The 18,906-nt window shown below is 38.1% G+C and overlaps 2 protein-coding genes across 2 annotated transcripts in view; one reads left to right on the top strand and one right to left on the bottom strand.

Moving 5' to 3' along the window:
- Positions 1–12,522: 12,522 nt before the first annotated feature.
- Positions 12,523–14,466, top strand: LOC145123622 (uncharacterized). The gene is made up of 5 exons (XM_079058820.1): positions 12,523–12,900; positions 13,473–13,669; positions 13,793–13,891; positions 14,011–14,062; positions 14,158–14,466. Exons 1-5 carry the CDS (start codon positions 12,648–12,650, stop codon positions 14,304–14,306), a joined length of 750 nt encoding a protein of 249 aa, XP_078914946.1. The 5' UTR covers positions 12,523–12,647; the 3' UTR covers positions 14,307–14,466.
- Positions 14,467–14,841: 375 nt separating this feature from the next.
- Positions 14,842–18,906, bottom strand: part of LOC145127662 (uncharacterized) — a 69,097-nt gene continuing 65,032 nt past the window's right edge. The window contains exons 2-4 of the mRNA XM_079062815.1: positions 16,526–17,553; positions 15,162–16,151; positions 14,842–14,920 (exon numbers count right to left, since the gene is read on the bottom strand). Of these exons, the coding sequence (XP_078918941.1) occupies positions 14,842–14,920; positions 15,162–16,151; positions 16,526–17,553 (2,097 nt within the window). The remainder of the gene's footprint in view (positions 14,921–15,161; positions 16,152–16,525; positions 17,554–18,906) is intronic.

Below are 18,906 nucleotides of genomic sequence, written 5' to 3'. Positions count from 1 at the left end.
ACTTTGATTTGATTTTAATATGGTATCATAATTTAATTTGATTATAGTTATAACGTTGTACTATACTATGTTGCTATTAACGTCAATTTATATCGTAGTGTATGAGTTTTGATCCTATTAGCGTCAAGTAATCTTGAGTAGGGTTTGAATGAGATTGAGAGAGGTTTCGTTTGTGATCTTTTTGAGTGTCCGGCTTCGCAACCCAAGGTCCATAGACCCCGTTAAGCCATGATTTAGTATCCTACACAATCCCGATGATTGTGCAATAGTGTTTTATCGCTTTGGTTCGTTGTTTAGCACTGTTAAGGCTAAGGAATATCAAACACATGAACTTTCCAAATGATGTTTTCTCATTAAAATAGCGAATTGTACAGTGATTACATAACGTAAACCCTAATATACAAGGGTTAATGGAGTTGACCGGTTTAACTTGTTGACTTTGTTTGACTTTGACTTGACCGAAATTTGATGGTTGTCACATGTTATGAATACCCTCCAGTTATTCCGGTAATTCTAGCTTGTAAGCTTGATTCTCGATCCTCCGAAGAACTTTAAATGGTCCAATAAACCTTGGACTCAACTTTCCCCTTCTACCAAACCTTATAAGTCCCTTCCACGACGAGACTTTAAGTAAAACCGAATCTCCAACTTCGAATGATATCGGTTGTCTTTTCTTGTCAACATAGCTCTTTTGAGCAGCTAACATCCTTTCCCTAATCACTTTCAACTTTTCAGCAGTCTGATGGACTATTTCAAGTCCCATAAGCTGCTTTTCCCCAGCTTCCAGTCACCATGACGACATTCAACACTTTTCCCCATACAAAGCGTGATAAGGTGTCATCTTGATGCTTGAGTGGAAACTATTACCCTAGAAAAATTCTACTAAAGGTAAATGTTCATCCCAGTTACCTTGGAATTCCAGGGTACATGTTCTCAGCATATCCTTCAACGTTTGAATCGTTTATTCGCTCTGACCATTGGTTCGCGGATGGTAAGCTGTATTCAAACACAACTTGGTACCCAATTCCTCTTACAGACTCCTCCAACACCTTGAGGTAAAACGGCTGTCACGATCGGATACAATCGTTAACGGAACACCGTGAAACCTCATAATTTCCTTCACATAAGAATTCGCAAGTTTATCCATAGACCTTTTCTCGTTGGCTGCTATGAAATGCGCACTCTTAGTGAAGCGATCAACGACCACCTAAATCATGTCGTGACCGTTCCTTGTTCTGGGCAGTTTAGTCACAAAATCCATAGTGATATCTTCCCATTTACCCATGTGTACAAGTAAAGGTTCTAAACTCCCATACGGTTTCTGATGTTGTGCCTTAACCCTAGCACAAGTTACACACTCGGCCACATACTTAGCAACATCGAGCTTCATCGTCGGCCACTAGTAATAGGGTTTTAGATCCCTATACATTTTCGTACTGTCGGGATGAATCGAGTACATGGTTTTGTGAGCTTCTTCCATCAGAAGATCTCTTACTCCTCCCGCCTTATGTACCTAAATCCTATCTTTGAATACCTTCAGTCCTTGACCGTTTGTATCAAACACCAATGTTTTGCCCATACGTTCCTCCTTTCGGTCATTTCTCTCTAAAGCTTCCTCTTGTGCTTTCACAATTATCGAGACAACTTCAATTCTCAATGCTCTTGGCCTTTTCTTTTCAAGATTTACCTTCCGACTGAGAGCATCAGCAACAACATTTGCTTTACCAGGGTGGTAAAGTATCTCACAGTCGTAGTTCTTGAGTAACTCTAGCCAGCGCCGTTGCCTCATGTTCAATTCCTTCTCCATACCTTTAAGGCGAATACTACCGCTGCCAACTCCAGACCATGAGTGGGGTAGTTCTTTTCATGCTCTTTCAATTGCCTCGATGCATACGCTATCACTTTATTCCTTTGGGTCAGAACACAACCTAACCCAACTCCAGAGGCATTACTATAAAATGTGAAGTCATCAACTCCTTCAGGTAATGAAAGAATCGGTGCTTCACACAACTTCTTCTTTAACTTCTCAAAGCTTCCTATGCTTCTTATTCCAAGTATAGACAGCTCCTTTGTGGGTCAAAGTTGTCAATGGAGTCGCGATCGAGGAAAAGCCTTGGCTAAATCAGCGATAATATCCAGCTAATCCTAAAAAGCTTCAGATCTCCATAGGACTTTCAATCGTAACCTTCGAGTTACAAAATAAATCCTTATTGAGGACTCCTTCTTCTTCTTAGAATAAGTATTTTCCTTCGTTTATTGTAACAGACCGATGGGTCATGTTCTAATGATCTCTCATTGTATACTGCACTACTTAGACTCAGATCTCCTAGGGACAAATTTCGGAGCAAACTATACCTTCCTTCATGTTCTAATGTGATACAATCACAATTCAACATGTATCGTTTCTAACTACCAACTTCTTTAACAATGAGTGCGATACTTCTATTGATCGCTTTGATCATCTTTCACTTCAATCTTCTGGCTTAAGTCAAATGCTACATCGAACTTGGTTCTCTGAACCACATAATAAACTCACCTTAGTCGGACTCACTTTGATATGACCACTAGGGTCAGAATAACAATCATCTTCTTAGTCATTACCAGAACGATGGTAACGACAGACTAGAATAAGACGAAATCAATTACGAGTTCCTTGGTAACCTTGTGACTTTCCGTGATCCAAGTGTGAGTCCTGTGCTTCCAGTAGTATAGATCTCTACTACTATTCACACCTACTCATACTCGTCCCAAGTACGGTCTCCCAGTCCCCAAGTCCTAAAATCACAAAACAATTTAACACATACGAATGTGTCCAATTAATCATAAAATTTTCCTAGACTCTACTAGGACTTCTTCCATGCGTATCTTCAGTCATCAATTCTACTTCAACTTGGTTGGTGATGGAAATTCCAGATGATGGGACAACTTCAAGAATTACACCAACCATTCCATTCATCAGATGACAAAACCAGGGTTTATATTATTTCCTTGAAACGATTACACAGAGGTTCAAGTTTACCCTATACTACGCCTCTAATAGGCTGCACTACAAGTTACTAACTGCATTGTTACTTTATGTCTTAGTTTTGGGAATATAAGGTCCTTACTCCTGATCCCTTATATCTCCATCTGCTTCATTAAGGATCATTTGGTATGCCTTTGGTTTTGGTTTTGGTGGAACATTGGGCATTGCTACCTCTTTCTTCTTTGGGTAGTCTTTCGAAATGTGCCCTTCCTCGTTACATCGATAGCACATCCTCTTGTTGGACGGACACTCGTTGGCATAATGCCCAGTCTTTCCACACTTGTAGCAGGTCACCTCTTCGCTACATTTCCCGAAGTGCTTCTTTTTGCAATTCTCGCACCATTTTGCTTCGCCTTCTCCTCCTCCATACTTCGAGAATTTTATTTTCTCGTTGGACCCTGAAGTCCTTTTAAACTTTCTTTTCTCGCCAACTTCAACCTTGCTGGCGGCTCTCCCCTTAATCATATCTTCAACAGACTTGGCAGCCCAGATAGCTGCCTCCAAAGTAAGTGCCTGACGTACTGGCACAGTAAGTTCATCCTTACTTTGTTGAACTAAACGTTTTGTTTCTTCCATCTGTTGATCCAACATCGTACGCACCATTTCCTGCACCCCAGCCATCGTGATTGGCTCAGGCTGTGGATTATCGTTTCCGAATCCAGTTTGAGTACTCGCCATTTCGATCTATACACCAATCGTAGGTGAATTTAGATCTTTATTTTCGATAGGCGTTAAATCTTCGTTATTACTCCGAAACGTTTATATGTTAGTTCTAATATCGTAGTCATACGTTTAGAATCCTACACACATAAGGTTTCTAGATCCGGTCGGCAACAGACCATAGATCCGAACAAATAATGGCATATATGACAAACATATAGCATTTAGCACATAAAAGCATTTTAGGCATCTTTCCTAAAATAAACTAGTGCTCGTGTCTAAATTATGGTAGACACTCATCTCACAATCATCACTTAGCATTCTAAGTTTAAGTCTAGAAATCCTACAATTTCTTAGTTCGCTTAAACTAATGCTCTGATACCAACTGTAACATCCCCTAATTTCTCGGCCAGAAAAGACCGATTTAATTTATGCTTTTTAAAATAAAATCAGAGAATCTTTTTAGAAGATGTTGCGGAATTGGCCCCCAAAAACAAAACATGATAAAAGTTTGTCAAAACCTTTCTTTAAGAAATATATAATTTCCTTTTATATTAAAACCTCGGGATGTCATGTTCCGATACAGATCAAAAGCATAAACAAGACATTATAAGCCTTACAACAATTATTTATAACTACTCGCCTATAATCCATAAATCACTCATCATCATCATCCGACTATGCTTGGGGTCCACTACCTGTAATCATAAAAGGCTGAGTGGGTCAGGCTTGGAAGCCTGGTGAGCATATAGGGTTTTCAACCCACAATAAATAAATTTATTGTACTTAAACATCAATCAATCAACCAAATTACCCCAACCCCATTATCTTATTAATTTCTTAAGGGTTTACCCTAAGATTCAACTATCACTCCTTCCTAAGGATTCATCCTAAGGAATAGGCACAAGGTCACACCATCACCAGGGTTTATACAATAGGGGCTAAATTCATAGCTCTTATTTATTGACAGTATTATTGACAGTATTCACCCCTGTCATACATGTCAATGGGTTTTTTAGAGTACACCTTATGAACATATAGTTCACCTACCTACAGGTTGCAACCCTGCTAGTGTTCCACAGACCATCTAGAATAGTCCATGGTTGTCATCCATACTCTGTTGAATGACGGGGGTCACCGTTTGGGTAAGGGCTTTTCTCATATTTCACCACTCACCCTCAACTTATGATCTCTTTTCACCACTCACCCTCAACTTATGATCAATATTACTGATCATCTCCTTTATCCAACTCACCTTTCATCACACACCCATTATTTCATCTACCCATGTTTTACCCAACATTTTTGTAGATAAAAATACATATACAGTTTAAATTATTTAAAAACATGTATAAATCACACCTTTAACATCCAACTCAAATAAACAAACAATAAATATTCACACAACACGTATTTTATATAAAATACTTCATATCTATGTGTAAGGTGAAAGTAACTACACACTCACCTGATTTAATGAAAATCGGGCAGCAATTCGTTTCCTAAAACGATCGTTTCTAATAAAACCGGGAGTTTTATTGAGAAACCGGGCTCTGCGAAGGGTCGGGCTTCGAAACCGAAAAGATAAATTTTCTGGGCTTCTCAGGCACTTCGTGGCGTATTCCGGGGGTTATAATTGATACCGGGGCTTCGAGGGAAGTTGAAATGAAAGAAATATTGAAAAAAGGGCTAAAAATGACAAAATTTCAAAGTATACCCGGGAGGTCTCGCACCCTCCTATTTATAGGGGCGAGCCTCCTGATCCAACGGCTGAGAAGCCTCCAGGTGTCGCAGATCCGAAGCTCGCAGGGGATGGCTCGCACAAGGGCTGCATGTGCGAAGGGGCTGCTGGCTTCTTGTGATTGGACCGAAGCCTAGGTCCGAAGTAGGGCATCCGTGGCAGCCTTGCGAGGGTTCGGCCATGTGCTAAGAGGGTACGTGTCGCATCTCTACTGGACCACTTCGGATTAGGTCAGGAGCTCGGATGACTCAGCAGCTCGGACACGTGGCTCGCATGACTCACCAATTTCGGACACGTGGCACGTTCTAGGCGAGGGTGACGTGGCAAAAACGTGACTATGCGAATTTTCTCGATTTTTGTGCAAAAACTTCTAAAATCCATAACTTTCGCATACGAGCTCCGTTTTTGACGTTCTTTATATGCACGCGTAGGTAAAATTACGCTCTACAACTTTCCTTTAGACTTCGTCGGCTAATTTTGACTTTAATTTTTATATTATTATTTTTAACAGATCGGGACAAGAAATCCGTTAAAAATTCATAACTTCTTCATCCGACGTCCGTTTTCGTCAGACTTTTTACCGTTGTGCTACTATTTACGAGACCTTCGATTCTCGTTTAGGTTGTGTCGGCTAAAAATCACTCGATCTAAAATTCGAGTTTTTAGCTGTCTACTGCTAAGCCGAAACTTCAAAAAATCATAACTTCCTCATACGAAGTCAGATTTGGGTGTTCTTTTTATACCTACTCTCGTTTTAACGAACACTACGAGTTTTGTTTAGATCACTAAGGCTAAAAAGTAGTTTATCAAAAACTCACTTTTTACGACATTCAGCACCGAGCCGGTTTTGTCGTGAAACTTCGACAGGTCACAACTTTTTCGTTATAACTCGGATTTTGGCATTCTTTAAATATCCGTAATCCTTGTCACGACCACTACAACTTTCTTAATAGATATCGAATTTATCTAAAATTTATTTTCGACTCTCATTTTTATTCTTAATTAATTAACTCCTAGTAATTAAGCATAAAACACATAAAACACATAGAATTCACATAATTCCTTTTTCATTTCTTCAAAATGAGTTACAAAGGTTAACCTAGACTATCACCTTAATATTAATGCGTAGGCTAGAAACACGAGTGTTACATTAGGCCCATTAGGGTTTCATTAGGCCCATTAGGGTTTCGCTAGTTGGGCACCACCCACTACCACCTTGGGTAGTGGTGGTTAACGGCGGCCACCACCTCACGGTGGTGGTTACGAGTTTCTTTTATTATTCTAGCATCGGTTACAATATTACAAAGCAAAAACCCAATGAACACACACACACACACACTAATACAACACACACACACAACCACCCTAGTGGTGGCCGACGGTGGCACATGGTGGCAGCCACCATGGCTGGCGGCCATGGTGGTTATCTTCTCCGTCTTTCGGCCATCAAACACAACCTAAAACACACACAAACACGAGCTGGACATGCAAAACACACCTCATCGGATATCTTGAGGCGGCATCATCGGCGGTCGTGATGACAGCCACCACCTCACGGTGGTGGAGAGTTTTCTTGAGTTCCCGTCAAGCAACACACGTCCACAGAACACCAAATCGTCGTGAGCTCGACACTGTAATGCACTCCGATCTCAGCCACTCTCGTGGCGGCTTCTGGCAGTCGGAGTAATGTCATCAACACGCGAGCAACCGGAAAAATGCATCCACTCTCAACCGCTTGGGAGGCAGGCGGCAATGGCTGGTGGTTTACAGCCTCTACAGCGGGGGTGGCGGATCCGGTCGTCTACTGGAAAGGAGGCGGCTGAGAAGGCTCTGGAAAGGTGGTAGCAGCGGACGCCACGTCGGAATGAAATGGAGAATGGTGGCAATCGAATGGTAAGGCGGAAACCCGATGGTCTTTGTCGACGATTGAAGCGGCGGCAGAACAGAAACGAGGTGCTTCCGGGAAAGGCAGAAACACTTGCCCCGACGTCAGTCTTCAGCATCTTCGGTCGTGTAGGTGTCGCCGGGGGTCTTGGTTGGTCGGAACCACAAAGAATGGGGTGGTGGCGGCTGGACGATGGAGGAAGGAGGTATAAGGGTGGTGTGGCTGCATATCCTTTAGGGCTAAGGTCTAACGAGTGGTGACGAGTTATATACCCCCGTCACATTTCAAACTTTATTCCATAATACCATCTTTGGTACCTCCCTTCCCCTTCTTCTTTCAAACTAAGTACAATATTTACCAAATGGCCCCTATCTTTAACAATTCCTTACAATCCTAGTCCCAGAAGTTACCATTTAACCCTCACATTCCAAAAACCCTTTCACTCTAAGTCCAATAATTACCAATCACCCCTCTGACTTCTAAAATCCTTTTCAAAATAAATCCCAAAATTACTCTTTAACCCCCGAATAATCCAATTTATAACATTTGGCTCCCCAAAACCAACACCTCACTAAATAATATGGATTTAGGGCGACCTTTCGTTCATCAATTTTATCTATTTATTTATTTAATAAACAGAATGTTACACAATTAGTGCCTTAACAGTTAGACATGACAATGTATGATACGAATAATAGCTTCCAGTAGTTCCATTGGTCACCCGTTGCTTCAGCGAGTGCAAATGTAACATCCCAAAAATCAGAGTGAAATTTTCATTTTTCAAAAACAACCCAACACCATAATTGTTTGCAAATCATTGTTTCAAAAGTATAAGTTATAAATCAAAGTATCCCAAAATCCAATAACATAAAATCGGAAGGAATGTGCACGATCATGCCTTTGCTTTTCCCCGATCCTCGAATGTACTTGAAACAACAAACTAAACCGTAAGCCAAAGCTTAGTGAGTTCCCCCAAAGTACCACCACACAACATAATAAACAATAGCATGCATACATGAGCCTTCAGCATGAATGGACCGCCTCGCAAGCCTACAGACTATCTGGACCGCTCTTAGGGCCTTCGGCTTGACTGGACCACCTCGCAGACCTTCAGTTTATATGGGCCGCCCTGGGTGTCTTGGCCTTCAGCACCAGCTGGTCCGCTTCAACCCATCAAACCATAACATGTCGACATATACAATATTACTCAATAATTAGCAAACACAACAAATCTACCCGTCTAATCACATAACCAATGAACACATATCTTAGCATAACAACACAAAACAAAACAGGATATCTAATCCAATGGGCGAGTCTTGATGCCTTCGACCCATAAGTCCAGTGAGGAAAACTCACATCTCAGTCTGAACAAATAGTTGAATAGGGCACTGCTCCGAATATCAGCTCAACTAGTCACATATACATCAATAGTACAAATCTCAACTATAACTCAGAATACCCAAAATACCCTTATGTCAAACTTGGTCAAATCATGGTCAAAGTCAAAAAGTTAAACAGTCAAAAAGTCAACCCAAGTCAACTCAGCTGAGTACACATAGCATTTAGAATGGACGCATAACGTACTCAGACCTTTGACCATAATGCAATACTGACCACGGACGCGTAGCGTTCTCAACTGCATCCTTTTTCTTCTATTAAGAGCTTAATTCTAAAGTGCTTTCATCCAAATTCCATGTCTAGTCCTCAAATGACGTCCTTAACCATAAAGTTTCCAACTTTATGGTCTAACATGGCTATTAAGTGCTTAATACCAAAAACCCTAACTTCTTAACTCATTAAGACATCCTAGTTCATGCATGGAAGGAAACTAATGACCAAGACTATATTTTATGCTTCTAAACACCCTAAAACGTCTGAAAGGAGAACTTATATGAATTAGAGTAACCCATACTCATAATACTAAGCTTATGGGACCAAGCTGAACACAAAACCATGGCTAAACAAGATCTAAGCATAACTTCATCAAGTTCAGAGCTTTTTACCTCCAAAAGATGTCCAATGATGATGTAATTTTGGATCCAAGGTGCTTAACTCTTCTAAGATGGTCTGCTCTTCTTTCTTCCTCCTTCAAGAACACTAAAACACACTTTAATGGCTAAACTCTCACAAAATACCACTACCTCATATCTAGGATTTCGAATTCGACACTAGATGGTACATACGTGACGATGGCAGCATACAGGACGTTGGCGATGGTGGAGCTCAATATGAAACCCTAACAGTAGTTCGAAACGCCATGTGGCGGTTCAAAATCCTAGGCGACGACGATATATTTAGACGTCAAGGAAATGGAGGTTTTCGGCTAGTTTTTGTATAGGAGGGTGGCGATGTTGAAGGATGTAGTAGTTTGTAGTTATTTTCGGGAAACGAGTGGTATAAGGAGGAGGTGAAACATGTGTCTCAATGGAAGGATATTGGTGGTCTTGAGCTTTGAACCGGTGATTGGGTAGGGTGAGGTGTGTGTAGATTTCCAGTGGTTGTACAGATTTCTGATGGTGGTTGCACGAATTTCCGAAGAATATGGTGGCATTAGACTGGAGATGGTGATAGACCAGAGAAGAAATGGTGGTTTAAGGAGGTGTTATTTTAGAGAAGAGGGAGGAAGAGAGAGAGATCAGTAAAGGATTGGGGTCATATATTTTTTTAAAAAAAATTAATAATAATAATAATAATAATAGTAATAATAATAATAATAATGACAACAACATTAATTTGATTGGAAAATAAATACACAAAGGGATTTATGGTCATTTCAGATATGAGATAGACTAAATCCGCAATAAAATCGCATATCAGGGACGAAGCGTGTAAGTTTTACACAAACGAGGAACGGTCCTAGTTAAAATTTGAAATAGGGACTAAACGTGCCTTTTGGCACTTGTATGAGGGACAATTCGTGTAATTTACTCAAAAACAAAAGATATAAGAGTTTTTTTAGAACGACATGATATTAATAAGAAAAACCAAAAGAGACTAGCAAGAAGCTAGCCAACCAAGCAACACATCAAGAGCAAATAGCTAGCTGGGGGTTTTGGAGCCAACCTACCCAATTTATGTTTTTCTTAGACCTAGCCTTATACCAAAAGAAAGTTTGAGAAACAAAATTATCAAACAAAACAACCGCCCTCGGACCATGAGGAGCAAAAATCCGAGTACTCCTGAAATTCCAAATATGCCACCAAAGAGAATATAAAACGCCCTCCAACCAACTTTTAGCCTCACTAGTGACCGAAGCGAAGCAAACCAACCCACCCTGTCTTCAAAAGAATCGATCATATAATCATCAATGTTCCACCATCTAAATACCTACAAACTAAGATCCCTAGATAAATGACAATTGAAAAATAGATGATCTCTATTTTCAGTGGCAAAAGTACATAAAGGGGACTACACTGACGGAACATCCAAACCCCTAGTAACAAGATTATGTCGAGTAGAGAGTTTAGCAAACATGTTAACCTTGATGGGCACCAACTTACACCAATTAGTCTCAGAAGAAGAAGCCGGAAACAACTTATCATTAATGAAAGATCTAGCAGACGTAACCGAGAAATCGCTCACTCCAGAAAGAGAACAAACCCACCTATCATTGCTATTGGATAAAGTGACTGACTCTATCAACTGAACAAAACCTTCACATTGGTTGCTTTCTAGATGAAAAGAGTTTACATGGAAACGTAACATGGAAATTTAAGATAAACTGCCAACAAGCTGCGCCACTAACGCTTTTTGGATGACAAAACTATTTTCTTTTTAAATGATATATATATATATATATATATATATAATGGGATCATAACATTACTATGCATGACTCGTTACACAAACTAAAAAAGAAATGTGAAATTATCAAGTTGAATAAATAACTTTTATTTCTTTAATCTTTATATAGAAAAGCTTGTTACTATGCATGACTCCTCAAGTAGATACGCCACTTTGAGAATGAGATTTTCCATTTGATAAGTATACATGCCACCTGGGTAGCAGATGCGCCACTTGAGGAGAATATACGCCACTTAGGAAGCTTGATGTGCCACACTTGAAGAGAATGCACCACTTTTATACAAGATGCGTCATCTTGGTGCAAGGGTGTTCCATTTATGATGCTTGGTGCGCCACACATGTCCTTGATGAGCCATGATATCCCTTGATGTGACACTTATGATGTGATGTACATTACGATGCTCAAGATTGTCCAAGGATGTTCAGAAGTTGAAGATGCTCAAGGTGAATACCCTAAATGGCATGATGTGCCACTTTGGTGGAGATTTCGCTATCATTATGGAGGATGCTCCATTATGATGTGCCATGGTCATTCCTAATGAACCATATTGGCTCAAGATGCTCCATCATGTGTGTGGCTGATGCTCATGCAATGTATCTCAAGGATGAAGGTTCTGGAAGCGGCTGCATGGCGGATTATGATTGGTTGACACCTTTCATGGGCCTATAGATTAATGAGCTTGGCTCATTAGGATTTTACGGCTGATCCATAGTCTTTAAATAGGGATGTCTGCTAATCATTTGTTAGTGTCTTGAGTTCTAGTGAGTAGGCGAATCTTTGTTGAAGCGTACTTGTAACCTATGTTTGAGACCTCATAAATAAAGAATTATTCCCTCCTACATGTGAACGTATGTCAACTTGACCGCACCACGTAAATAATGTGTCTTGTGTGCTTGTAGTTTCGTGTTTTATTTGCTTTACTTCCTAACAATATACGTATTGTTTTTCATCTTGTTACTTCAACTTTATTTTTTATAATTTTTCTGTTATGTGCTACATAATTATATCCATCATGGTGGTGCATGTTTCATATGTTGGATGTCATCTATGAAAATATTCTCTTTACCTTCAGATCGGTACAAGTTTGAATTACTACATATATCTTACCTCATTTATCGTATTTTTATAAGAATTAATAATTTTTTTGTGATCTTGTTATTCCATCTTTCATATTTTGTGTCAATTAGTTTATTCTCAATTTGAAAGTCAAAATAGTTGGTAGTTTTTTTTATGTACTTGACAAATGTTCAAACATTTATATAAAATGTTAATAAATTCAATAAGGTGTGAAGTTGAGGGACAAGATTCCACGTAGAACGGTAGAAGTATCGGCATAGACCGCCATTTTTGATCTCGGCGGCCACGAGTATGAGCAAAGAAAACTAATAAAGTATTGGTAGCAGTAAGATAACTTTGATGTTTTCTTTTGTCGGTGTATACACAGAGGACACTGATATCTTCGTTGAGAGCGATTGATAGACAAAAATCGTAACCCTAACTAATTTTCTGATACGAATCATACGCGTATATGTTACATGTTCAAGATTCGTCGCCGTTTTCATCATCAGGAGGCAATTTCATCGTCGGTTCATCTACTTGTGAAACTGAAATGGAAGAATCTGGAACACACTCAGCATCAACAACAGGCAACTTGTTAGTTTCAGATAAGGAAGGAAACAGTTTGACCGTACGCGATGGACCACCGACCGACGACTGTTGCCCTATCTGCTTCGGCTCCTTCTCCGCTCCATGCCGTGGTCCTTGTGGCCACTGGTACTGCGGTATGTGAAAATTCCTTTATGTTTTCAATTTGTTGGTAAATTACAAACTTGCTTGTTCATTTGCTTACTTTTATGAGGAATTACGCGTACAATTGGATGGTTTTGATTGATCAGGTAAGTAATCGCAGTATAGCATTTGCTTTCTGATTGATTAATTCGTCTAACAATGAAGGAAATTATGCCTGAATTTAGACCTCAAGGAATTCATTGTTGGTAGCTTAGAAATGCGACTATGTTTGTTGACACAGCTGTACAATGATCTTGATTACATTCGTTTTTGGGGAGTTTCAGTGAAAAATCTGGTTTGCAACGACACAATCCATTTGATCACAACAAACTTGTGCTATAAATTCTGTTGGTTCTCCTTGGATGTGATTATCTTCAACCTTTGCATCATATCTTGCCTTTTTATGTGAATTCCACAGTGGCTTAAGTTTTTCATTGGATTAAGGAAATTGCAATAATCTTCCTTCTTCCCTTGGGTGTTAGAATCTATCGAGTCTTTCATTAGTTATACATTATAAGTGTGTTTCAAATCAAGCAGCTATGGATCATATCTTACCTTTCTACAGGTGGTTGTATCATGGAGTATTGGAACCACGTTGCTGCATTTCAGCCTTGCAAGTGCCCTATGTGCTCCAGTCCAATTACCAAATTGACCCCAGAAGCAACATTATCCCAACAGCAGGATGCAAGGATCCGTGATGTTCTCAAGAATGTTAAACAGTACAATTGCCTTTTTGCTGGTGGTGCTTGCGGTTTCATTCTGGTAGGTTGACAGTTGACACCAACCAGACACCCTTCTCTAATATTGAAGGGGGTAGTTTCGTCTTTTCCCTAATTTTTTTTTCTTCTTGAAGCAATTCTGATGATTGTGAGTTTCTTGTGACAGCAAGTGCTTCAGTTGCCTTTATTTGTCAAGAGATTGCTTCAAGCAATGATGGATCCTGATAGACCTGTTGCTTATCTTAGCAGATTGCGTTTAGTTGCAGTTAAGACTTCAGACTTCCTTTGTTTTAGACTTAAATGCAAGAAATAGCAACATTATGATTACATGCATTTAGGAGCAAAGTTTTGAAGGAATTGCTGAATCTTATTTCTTGTTTGCAGGTGTTTCTTGGTGCTCTTTATACACTTAGCCCTTTTGACTTCCTCCCAAGATGTAAGTTATCTATTCAATGGTTGTTAAATGCAACAATGTTTCCCTTTTTTTTTTTTTTTTTTTTTTTTTTACTAGTTTATGCAACTGTGGTGCAGGGAGGTACCTTGATGCTATAGACTTGTTTGATTGCTCTGCTATTGTACTATCGTTTAGCTTGTACTTTGTTGGTCTTTACACACGAAGAAGACGACTAAGACATTTACGCCAGCTGGCACAGGTCCCACGTTTTGACATAGATATGTAACAACACTGATTCTGAATTCACACATCAACTTCATGCACTCACTTCTAAACCCTAAACCCTAAACCACAAATCCTTTGTCTAGTATGGTGCATAGGCTTTATAGTTTATATGTATATATACTCGCAATATCTTGAGAAAGTTGCTATTTCTTTTTCTCCAAGGTAAATGTTGCTTCGTAAATAATATGGTAACAACAATTTAGGATTAATTGCATTTGTTGAGTGTAATAAGTGGAAGAATTGTTATATGTCTCTTCTTTTACTTCCATAATTATATAAATATACCAATAGAGGTATATTGTTCTTATCGGAACGAAAAATTAAACATAGTTGAACCGATTTAGTTTAAACGGATAATGACGTGTTGGTACTCAACTTTTGCAATTTTATATAATTGGTTGTTTTTTTACATATTCGACCAATAAATTTATATAAAATGTTAAAATATAATATTATTACTGTCAATTATAGGGTTTTAAGATTACATTGAGTCATTTTTCTTGTACATATTTGAGCAATAAGCTTACATACGTTGTTCAAGGCCAATCGATGATTAAAGATTTTCCCAAATTTAGACTTCTTTCCCGGCGACTTTTCATTTTAAGATGATACACACTAAACATTTCATATATTACAATCAACCAATAGTTACAAGTTCTTTTAGACAGATTGGTATGAACAATCAGTGGCGGAGCTTGAACAATTAACTTGGAGGCCGAAAACATTACAAATTGAAATTAACATTTAAAAAAAAAAAACAGATTGTTTTCAACAAATAAACACAAAAAACACCTAGAAAAAGAATTACAACTCAGCCCGACGACCTTTAATGTCTTTAAATTCATCAATCACAGACTTCGAATCAATGTTTTCAACAATTTCTCTTTCTATGTAAATCACCAAGTTGTTTGCGAGAAAATCATCCGACATCTTATTGCGAAGACGGTTCTTGAATATTTTCATTGCTGAAAATCCCCTCTCTGTTGTTGCAGTAGAAACTGGAAGTGTCAAAATTAACCTAACCACTTTATCAAGCAAATAATATGTCTCACGTTTCTGAGTTTCCACAAGACGCTTGCATAGGTCAGCAATAGTTGATACACCACTTAGCCTTGAATTCTTTGTCATATCAATATTAAAAATCTCCAATTGATATCGTAATTGAATCCTCTCTTGCTCCGTAAAATCTTCAGGATAATACTTCTCAACAAGAAGACAAATTTGATCAACGTTAATCACTTTAGAAACTAAAGTAGAACTAAGACTTAACAACTCCATCGCCTGATCATTGAATCTACTATTCAACTCATGTAGTTGTTTGTCCAATGTGGCTGTAAACAAATCCACTCGATAAAAATGTTCAAAAGTAACATGATTATCTGTTTTTCGAGGCCGATATCGAGTAGAAGTATAAGGAGCATTCATATCTGGCATATTTATTTCATGTTTTTCACAAAAAAAAAACTTTACTTGTGTAAGTAAAGACTCCCATCCTTTGTTTCTGAAATCATTTAGAACCTCCTTTGTTGCTGAAACTAACTCCATAGCATTAAGAATATCTTGGGATTTCTTTTGTAGAGCTTGAGAAAGTATATCAGTCTTTCCCATTACTTCCTTTATCAGGTAAAGAATAAACACAAACTCAAATGATTTCAGATAACAGTAAGCTGCATCAGCATCTCCGCGTTGAGAATAAGTAGCAGATACGTCATCAATTATTCCTTGGAGAACAACACGAGTACAAGCAAACATGTCAATCAAACTGCAAACGGAACGAAAATGAGAACCCCAACGTGTATCACCAGCTCTTCTTAATGTCCCAACTTGATTCAATCCTTTACCTGACCTAGTTCCAATAATTGTTCAATCTCAGTTGCCTTTGCCTTTTGTAAGTCATCATGACGCTTACTGGAAGCACAAACTACGTTAATTGTAAAAATTAAGTTTGTGAAAAATTGGTGTACCAGAATAATTTCCCTTGAAGCAGCCACCAAGGCTAGTTGCAATCTGTGAGCAAAGCAGTGAACATAATATGCATAAGGGCAATCCTTAAGAACAAGTGCTTGGAATCCATTCTATTCCCCTCTTATATTACTAGCACCATCATAACCTTGGCCACAGATTTTACTAACATCAAACTGATAGTGTAAAAGTTGTCTCCACATATTTATTTTCAAGGTTAATGATAAGGTATCCCTAACTCGAACCAAATCCAAGAACCTTTCCCGTATGATTCCTTCTGCATCAACAAATCTCAAAACTATCGCCACTTGCTCTTTTTTAGACTCATCCCGTGACTCATCAACCACGACACAAAAGTATGAATCTCCCACTGCGCTACGAATATGCTTTCGAACTTTATTTGCAATAATACTAAGAATTTCTTTTTGAATTTCCCCAGACGTATACTTTGAATTATAAGGAGCTTTCTCTAATATAACGTTTGCAACTTCATCATTATAAGATGCTAGAAGTTTTAGTAGTTGGAGAAAATTACCACGATTTTTGGAATTAGGAGTTTCATCATGTCCTCGTAAAGCACAAGCTTGGAAGGTCAACCAACGAACCGTGTCAATTGAAACTTTTAATCGTAAACGGTTTTTCAATATTTGCGCTTCATTTTGCTTCACTATGATATTTTCAATGTGTGCTGCTTGGTTCATCAAGTTTTCAGCAAATGCAACAGTATTTCTATGTTGTGAGCAACCAATATGTTTCAAGAATGCACAATTTTTTCCGTCATTAACTTTTTTCCAGTTATCAAATCCTTTAACAGTAAATGCATCGCAACCATGACACACACTTGGTTTATCATTAAATATATAACAAATAAAACAATAAGAAGCGTGTGTTGTTGGAGAATACTCTAGCCAATCAGGGAAAATATTGAACCAAGAATATTGGAATCTACGAGGATGTTTAGTTGAACCTTTAGCTTGATACTCCTTAAGACGTATTTGGAAAGGTCCTAAATTCATATAAGCTCGTCTCACTTGTTCCCTTAAATTGACCGGAAAATCCCACATTTGCTTGCGTTTAGCGGGATCTCTTTCTAGATTCTTCAAATCAACTTCATTAGGATTTTCCTTTTCTTGTGGTTGTGGCTCATTCTCTTGTAGATTTTCCTTTCCTTGCGGTTGTGGCTCATTCTCTTGTTGATTTTCCGTTTCTTGTGGTTGTGGCTCACTTGTTGAAGCTTTGTGACGTTTACTCTCTTCACTTTCATCATTAGTTTCTTTATCATCTACCTTTCTTTTGAAAAAATAATCTAAGGTTTTCATCTTTCCCATGATTATATCTAGAAAAATCAAAATGAAGGAACAATTGATTCAATCAAAAATTCAAAATCAAAATTAGAACAATAACCAATAATGTGACATCCCCATTTTCACGGCCAGAAAAGACCGATTTTGTTTATGCTTTATAAAAATCAGAGTACCTCTTTTAATAAAAATGTTGCGGAATTTGTTCCCAGAAAAACATGATAAATAAGTTATCAAAGCATTTCCTAAGAAATGTATTTTATTCATTTTAAAACATTTGGGATGTCATCGTCAATACAGAAACATAAGCATAAACAGAACTTACATTTATTTACACTAGTGATCTACATCTCTTTAATCTCTTAGTGTAATGTAACTTCATATCGACACCAGTGATACAAATAAGCTTGAATGGGTCAGGTTGGGAAACCTGGTGAGTACATAGGGATTTCAATCCCACAATGTTATATATATATATATATATATATATATATATATATATATATATATATATATATATATATATATATATATATATATATATAATTTAGAACTCACAAAATATACAATTTCCCCATATTTATAATCAACTCTTACCCCACCCCGTCAATCCTCACAACGAGACTATCCATACTCTCTGACCTTAAATTTTACCTCTTACTCCCAGATTTAATCCATGTTCTCGGATCAATAATTGTGCCCATTCCATACTCTCGGATTAGGGACAAGTGTCTACGTCTAAATCCATACTCCCGGATTAATGACGGATAACTATGTCATGTCCATACTCCCGGACTAAGGACAACTGACTATGTCTTAATCCATACTCCCGGATTAATGACATTTGACTATGTCCAATCCATACTCTCGGACTAGGGACAATGACTATGTCTAATCCATGCTCCCGGATCAATGACATATATTAAAGTTCTATTCTCTGAGTATAACTCACTCGTACTCATAAGAAGATACTACCCAATATTCCCCATAATTAATTTAGGTTTACTCTTTATCCTAAATCATCATATATAATCAGGTATGTTCTTTAACACGTATTTCAGGCAACATCAAATAACTCGCACATAAACATATATTTAATATTTCAATCAATACTTGTATTAAAATCATGTTCATGAAAGGGACTATGCACTCACCTGTTAAGGTGGTGATTCCGAACTCTGATAGCGCTTCGCTTCTTAAAAATAATTTCCTTCGACGAAACCTAGTATTATTACCACTATATTTTAGTGTAATATTTACCGTGACTAATTATTATTATTATTATTATTATTATTATTATTATTATTATTATATAAACGTTTAAACAATATTTTCCAA

The sequence above is a fragment of the Lactuca virosa genome, chromosome 7, assembly GCF_052849685.1.
Source record: "Lactuca virosa cultivar CGN04683 chromosome 7, Lactuca_virosa_CGN04683_v6, whole genome shotgun sequence".
In the NCBI taxonomy this organism is placed as follows: Eukaryota; Viridiplantae; Streptophyta; class Magnoliopsida; order Asterales; family Asteraceae; genus Lactuca; species Lactuca virosa.
This window is presented reverse-complemented; position numbering and strand designations above follow the sequence as displayed.